This window comes from Antrostomus carolinensis, unplaced genomic scaffold (assembly GCF_000700745.2).
Source record: "Antrostomus carolinensis isolate BGI_N321 unplaced genomic scaffold, ASM70074v2 scaffold2965, whole genome shotgun sequence".
Taxonomy (NCBI): Eukaryota; Metazoa; Chordata; class Aves; order Caprimulgiformes; family Caprimulgidae; genus Antrostomus; species Antrostomus carolinensis.
In genome coordinates, this window is record NW_010318240.1 from 8,521 (window position 1) to 15,290 (window position 6,770).

Genomic DNA, 6,770 nt, shown 5'->3' on the forward strand with positions numbered 1-6,770 from the left:
AGACGTGGCTTGCTTTTCTTTACATGAGAAGTCTGTGCCATGGGCTGGAGCCGTGTCTTCCTAAGACCGAAGCAAAAGCTTACTTTAGACAACTGCCTTGTTATGCCAGGGCAAGGGGTGGTGACCTGCTGCAGGTCTCACAGGGCAAAGGAATCTGGATGTTACTTTTGACACTCACTCTACTCCCCTCTCTGTGTAGGGGGAACCACCTGTGCTGTGGCAATACACAATCTTTTAGAGACAAGTGAAGCTCCCTCCGGGAGCCCCTGGGGATAGCAGACTATCTTTCCATGGCTAAGCTGAGCACAGCAGCACCCTAACCACCCTCTAGTTTTCCCTCAACTCCCATCTTGCCTATAATTTTTTTTCCTTGCCTATTCCTCTTGATTGTAGGCCATGTGGTATTAAAGAAACCCCATGGAGGAAGATGTCTCTGCATTCCAGGAGTGGGTTTTTTTTTACTGGCCAAACAGCATCGATACTGGATGTAGTTGTCTGACAAGACAATGGACTGTAAGGAGATTTCTATTATCTGTTCATCACTTCTGGAGGGTTTATTGGGAAAAGGTGCATGAGTGTATACATTGGGTTGGTTTTTTGGATTTTTTTTTCCTACTTGTGGCCCTCTCCCCTGTCTCCCTACTTGTGGAACCAGAATTTAGCAATGATCCCCATTTTTACTTAATCTAAATGGACCATTCAAACTGTTACCTACTAGGCCCTCTGTTTGTCTGGGGTGCAGCAGATGTGCTGAGCATCTTTAAAGAGAAGTTGAAGCATAAGGTCACTCCAGGACAGACAAGGTACTATAGAAGAGCATTTCATTAGCATGGTAAGGGGCAGACACCACCTATGCAGTCGTGTCCCCCCCGAGCAGGGTGGTTCTGTTCAGTACTTGGGTCATTCCCTCTCTCCCAGGCAGAGTCAGGCAGGGGGGGAAGTGTGCAAGTACTAAACCAAGCAGTGCAACCTGTAATTAAGCCTCTGCTGTGTTTACATGTTTCTTAATTCGTCGTCTTTTCAATGGCTGTATTTTAAAACTTGGGTTTTTTTTGTCTCTCCAATTAAAAGAGCCAGTCCTGGCTGTTGAATGCTGTGCATGAGTTTGTCTGATACGGTTTATATTGCCTGGCCTGGGTCTGGTTTTGTTTTTGTTTGGTTGGTTGGTTTTTTTACAGTATTAAGACATATTTCTTTAGTTCCATACTGTGTAGCCCTCCAAACATGCTCGAGGAGTTTGTCCTTTGTTATCTTTACAAATTCTTGGTCTTTCTTTAAGCTATGTCACTGCTTAGAAGCTGTGCTGATGGAAGACCCATGTAGCTTAAAAATCAACAAGCTAGCTTTTATTTCTTTTATTTCCCTGATGTCAGTTCAAGAATAACATGGGAAGTTTTGTACCTGCAGGAAGTTTTGTACCTGGGCTGGAAGTGTGTATTCATCTAAATTTTCCTGTTCTAGACAGAAGCTTAGTGATACCTTTCTGCAGAAAAATGGCCCTCTGCACTACATGGAACTGCACTGGATCCTGCAGTAAACATCCTCAAGGAGGATGGACCTGTTTTGTCCTTTAAGAGATAAATGGCAGATTTTTCCACTATTGAAAATTGAGTAGCTGCAATTGATTTGAAAAGGCTTTATTTAAAAATAAGCAAAAATAACAATGTGTCAGAATAAGGGACGTGTAGCTGCAAATCATGTGCAGGCATGTTCTTGTTGCTGCGACTGAGCAAGTAAACTTGAGAATTATGCTGGTTTAGGAGGAGGCATCAGCAGGCTGGGCAGAAGCTGTGCTGCTGTCAGTTTCTTAATGTGGCTTTTCCTCTTCCAGGCTCAAGACAAAATCAAATTCCTCTGTGTTGAAAAGGTAAGGAAGAAAAAGGTGTAAGTGGAACTTCCAAGTTCTCTGAGCAAGAGCTGCTTCTCAGAGGGAATGGCACCAAGAGTCCAGAGAAGAAGGTTCTTACCTTGTGTCAGTGGTTGGATGGAAAGACGTTGTCTTGTAAAAAGCATCATGTTCTTTAGGGGGCCTCCATCTGCTTTATGGGCCAGGTGGTGAGCCTTGATTTCAGAAAGGGGGATGAAACGTTTTGTCATCCGCACAAACTGGACATCCACCTGGGAAGTGATGGGCAGCAAAGGAGAAGGATATAGCCTCCAGATGTCACATAAGATCTTTGAGGGGGATAAAGATTTTAAACTGAAGCAAATGACTGATGTGTACTACCTGATAATGGTATGGAAGCTTTTCCTTGCTCAAGGCTAAAAGAACTTTCAGATACTTCTAGCAGGTGATTTGTTTACATGAATCTTAGCATGGTGCATTAGCAACATACATTCATCTTGTCAAAGACAATACAAAATTCAAATGTGGGACGTAGCCAGCCTGTGAACAGTCACTTCCCTATAATTTAGTGTGCCTCAAAACTACAGCTTGGTTTGCTGTAGACAGAGAGTGGTATTTAAGGATGTTCATTCTTTTTCCTAACACAGAATTCTGCCATGCATGGAGGTCAGCTCTGCATCCCAGTAAGATCTGAAAATTTAGGGAGCTACATTTTGGCAGCTTTCTGGAAGAGACAGGGAAAAAGGTACAGGAAACAATCAGGATTGGATTTTCTCTTGAGAGAGAAAAAGGTAGCCAGGCCAGGACAGAAGCTGATGAAGATATGCAATATGATGCAAAGAGGCTTCTACCTTCACTTGGCTTGCACACAGAGCTTGAAACAGCTGTATTTAGTTTACCACATTACCATGGACCATTTGGGGTTCTCTTTTCTGCTGGAGGAATCATAATGAGGATCCTTCTGATCAAACTGTGTGTGATCAGGGTATGCCTCCTTTACGATCTGAAGCACAAGGGGAGAAGAAGGTGAGACAATTTCCCATCAGTTAAAAACTGTTGTCAGCAAAGGGTATAAAATGCCCTCGAGCAAGCTGTGACTAGACATAAGGAATAATCCTGGTGCAAAAATCAGCCTTGCTTTCCCTGAACTCCATTCTAATGGTGAGATATCTCCTTCCTTCACATTTCTTGGCTCGAAGCACTGCAGAACAGTATGGCTGTCAAAGAAGCATCCTCACCTCTTCGGAGAGCAACGTGGAAGGAGCACATGCAACAGAGGAAAACTGGGTAGATGATGATAGTCTTTGTGACTAGTTCTTCTCTTAAAGAAAAAGCTTTTCTGTGCCCTAGGTTTTACACTACTGCCTCGCAGGCTCAGCTGACTAGAATTTAGCAAATCAGATTTTAATCAGAGTGTGGAGCCACACTTGGCTGGAAGAGCTGAAATGTCAGCAGGAGAACAGCAGTTTGGTTCCATTTCACTGGGGAAAGATGTCTGAGTCATCCCTGCTGTGACACATAGCGTTGAACCTAGATGCCCTAGGCTTGTTTGCTGCTCTGATTAGACAACTTTGGCACTCCTTTGCTGCTGAGACAGAAGTAGGGCTAATAACCCTGTTTGATAACCCATCGATTATTACTTCTCCCTGCCCCCCCCCAGCCCCTGAAACACCAAATGAGAAAGAGGCACTCACCTTGACAATGCCAACGATGCCAGGCTCTTTACAGTTACTGTGGTAGAAGAAGGCCTGTTGCCCAAGCTTCATGGCTCTCAGGAAATTCCTTGCCTGTCAAATGTAAACAAGAGGCTTTGAGCTCTTTGTTTCAAGCTCTCAGGGTTTTGTTATAATCAGCTAGGAACATGAACTAACAACAGAAGAGGTATATGTGCTTCAGAGCTACTCAGATAAGGTTCCCTACAGTTGTTGTACAGATGTTTTGTGCTGCAACTAAATGAAGTAAAAAACAAGGCTAAAGAGCAAGAAAGTATGTGGGAATTCAACAGCTCAGCCACCCTCGTTCAGAGATAGCAGAAGAGTTCAGTTAGCTGTCAGCAAATAAGCAGCAGAGCAGATCACATATAGAGGGGAAGCATATATAGCAGGGGAAGCACACATGGATTTCCTTTGCAGAGAGGCCTGGAACAGAAAGCTGTGCACTGACAAGGCATCCTATTTGTTCAAGTACAGACTTGCTGAAAGATTTTAAGGGAAATAAAGGCTGGTCTAAGCTAAAGACCAAGCTGAGGAAAAAAATAGATGATTTCACAGAATATTACCCAGCCTGAATCTACCTTTCACCTAGAGGCACTTAAGCAGGAGTTTTGACTCCTGACAAAATGCAACTGTAAAAACAGGCAGAGTGCCTCAAAAGGAAATCCTTCAGGCAAAGGAAACAAGTTATCTGTGGGGAGAGACACCTTTTTTCTCGTGCTATTTCAGTGATTCCATCTTTGACACGTGATCCTTACCTGGTAGTTTCTTACTCCATCCCAAAAGGTTGTCTGATTGGGCTGAGCTTTCAAGTCATCAATGCTGAACTGCCAAATGGAATGAAAATACAGGTTAAGCTCAAGAGGCAGTCTTATCTTTATTGTCTCACTGTCTACACTGTGCCTAAACATTTGTTCCTAGTAGCTCCTTCAGTTATACTACAAACTTGACACAGGTTTTCTGGTTCCCAGAGGGGCTAAAGAAAAGCCTCCACGAAGGAGGAACACTGCAGCAGTGTAAAGGCAGAGTCTGAAATAGATGCTGTCCCTGCTATCAACAGCTAAGCATCCTGAGAACCTGATTTCTTCCTTTATTACAAGTATCAAACCCCAGGGTTGTCACCCTGGAAGAAAACAACATTATGTCTTTCTGTTTCCAGGAAGACAAATGGTTTTTGAGAAGTAAAGACACAACAGTGTTAACACTGCAAACAATCTGCATTGTGTGATCCTGTAACTCAGTGTTCAGGCACTACAGCTCTGGACAGCAGTGAAACAGCTTCTCTACTTTGCAGAGTAAGGAGGGGCGCCAGTGCTTACTTTCACATCCACTCCCTTCTCCAGCCTGCTCTCTGGTTCCGATTTCAGAAGCCAGTGACAATACGTTATCTTGCTTTCCTCCCCACCAGGGTCAGATTCTTTTGTCTTCTTCCAGTTCTTCCATCCTGATTTTGAAGTCCCAGCTGGAGCTTTTGTGGACTTCTCTTCTTCCTCCTTATCTGAAGTCTCCTCAGTTTTGGCCATTTTAGCATCAGGCTCTTTTTTATCTTAAAAGAAACAATTAAAAAAACCCCAACATTCAGATAAAACACATTTTGTTTCCGATAAGGACTGGTGCTGAAACATTTTTAGTCACCCAAGCTGGTTTCACATACTGGTGTTTGACTTGCAGCAGAAGTCTGGTGTGCCCCAGTAGCATTGTACATCAGTGTTTATGAGTATTTCTAGTTTGCATGTGAAATAAGGATATATTTTTGTGTGTGTGGTATGCACTAATGTATTTACTAGTCATAGTTAATCATAAAAAAAGCAGGACAGACCATGTCGCTCACATGAAGTGTGGTTTAATTTTATTTTAATTAATTGCTGTGAAATCAGCTGCAGGTAAAAAAAAAAAAGTTTGTTTAGGTGAATCTGGTGAATAACAGGAAAATTCAGCAGCAAAACAACCTATTTCAATTACTGCAGTAGCTAGAAACCTTAGATTAAGACTCCCCTGTGCTACTTGATCAGACAGGGTTTATATCCCTCTTTGTCCAGGACACAGGCAGCAAAAATCAGTTAATAAGAAGAGATTAAAGGCTAAGGTCATTATCTGTTGGAGTCAATTAAGCAGATGAGTGGCAAGGATGAAGCTAACTGTGCAATTTTTTAATCTCACACCTTAAACACCACATAATGTTGCCTTGAGTGCAAGGTTTTTGCTTTTTGGTAGATGGTACCACATCAGCTTCTGCAGCTCCTCTGGATATACTTTGACTGACCATCTCTAACACATAGAACCTGGAAGTTATTCATAAATGGGCATGAGTTACATTTCTTAACCACCTTCTGCTGAGAATACAGCACTGTCCCTATCGTATACCTAGCACACTTGTCTCAGTCCATTTTTACAGAGGAAATGCTGTCTGTAAGACACGTGGCTTTGAAAGACAGACAGTTAAGATGACTGTCTGTACTTTCACTATAGCCTGGAACCTCAAGTGAGAGATGCTAAATAAGGATGTCAGCACAGACCTGCTATTGCTGCTTTGTCTCTCTTTCTGCTTGGCCAAGGCATCTCTGGTCTCTTTGAATTATCTTCTCTTCACTGAGAAGCACCTGCTGAATGAAAGAAGAAGAATTACTGGTTATTCAAGCAAGCTGAAAAAAGTAGACATATTTGAGACAAAGAACAGTAAAAGCTGTACAGTAAGCAGACAGTAAATAAAATTTCCTTTCTTGAGCTCAGCCATTTCCTCTATCAGTGCAAACGCTGGCACTGGTTGAGAACCACACCCTTGGTGTGTTGGAGGCAGCAGGCTCTCCACAGCAGTGCTCTGATGGACATTAGCAGAAGGGCTGCTTTTCCTCACAGTGGCGCAGCTGTTGGAGAGAAGTCCTGAAGGTGCTTGGCCTCTGCTGTGGAAGAGGGGCTGTGCTTTTGGAAAAGGGAGAACAGCTTGCCTCCAGAGCTCAGTCCAGCCTCGCACCAGGGGTGTCTGGCTCAGCTTGCTGCTCGCAGAGATTATGCATGCAAAGTCCCTTCGGGAAAGGGAGCAAGCTGGTCCAACCCCTGCCCCTTTCTGCCAGCAGCCCGTTAGAAGTTATTTGGCTCTGAGCTGGCCTCCTTCTGCCAGAGCTGGTGGCATCAACTTTTCCACCTTCTATGCCAAGCTTCTCCCCTCCCTCTCGCACACCCACCCACTCCAGGCTCCCCCTCACCAGCTCTGG

At 43.7% G+C, this 6,770-nt stretch overlaps 1 protein-coding gene across 1 annotated transcript; it reads right to left on the reverse strand.

Annotated features, from left to right (window-relative positions):
• Positions 1-1,607: 1,607 nt before the first annotated feature.
• On the reverse strand, positions 1,608-6,163 carry THYN1 (thymocyte nuclear protein 1). Its single transcript, XM_010168808.1, has 7 exons — positions 6,075-6,163; positions 4,878-5,104; positions 4,317-4,385; positions 3,541-3,633; positions 2,754-2,849; positions 1,968-2,118; positions 1,608-1,854 (listed from the first exon to the last, which is right to left on the reverse strand). The coding sequence occupies exons 1-7, from the start codon at positions 6,115-6,117 to the stop codon at positions 1,808-1,810; spliced, it is 726 nt and encodes a 241-aa protein (XP_010167110.1). The 5' UTR covers positions 6,118-6,163; the 3' UTR covers positions 1,608-1,807.
• Positions 6,164-6,770: the final 607 nt, after the last annotated feature.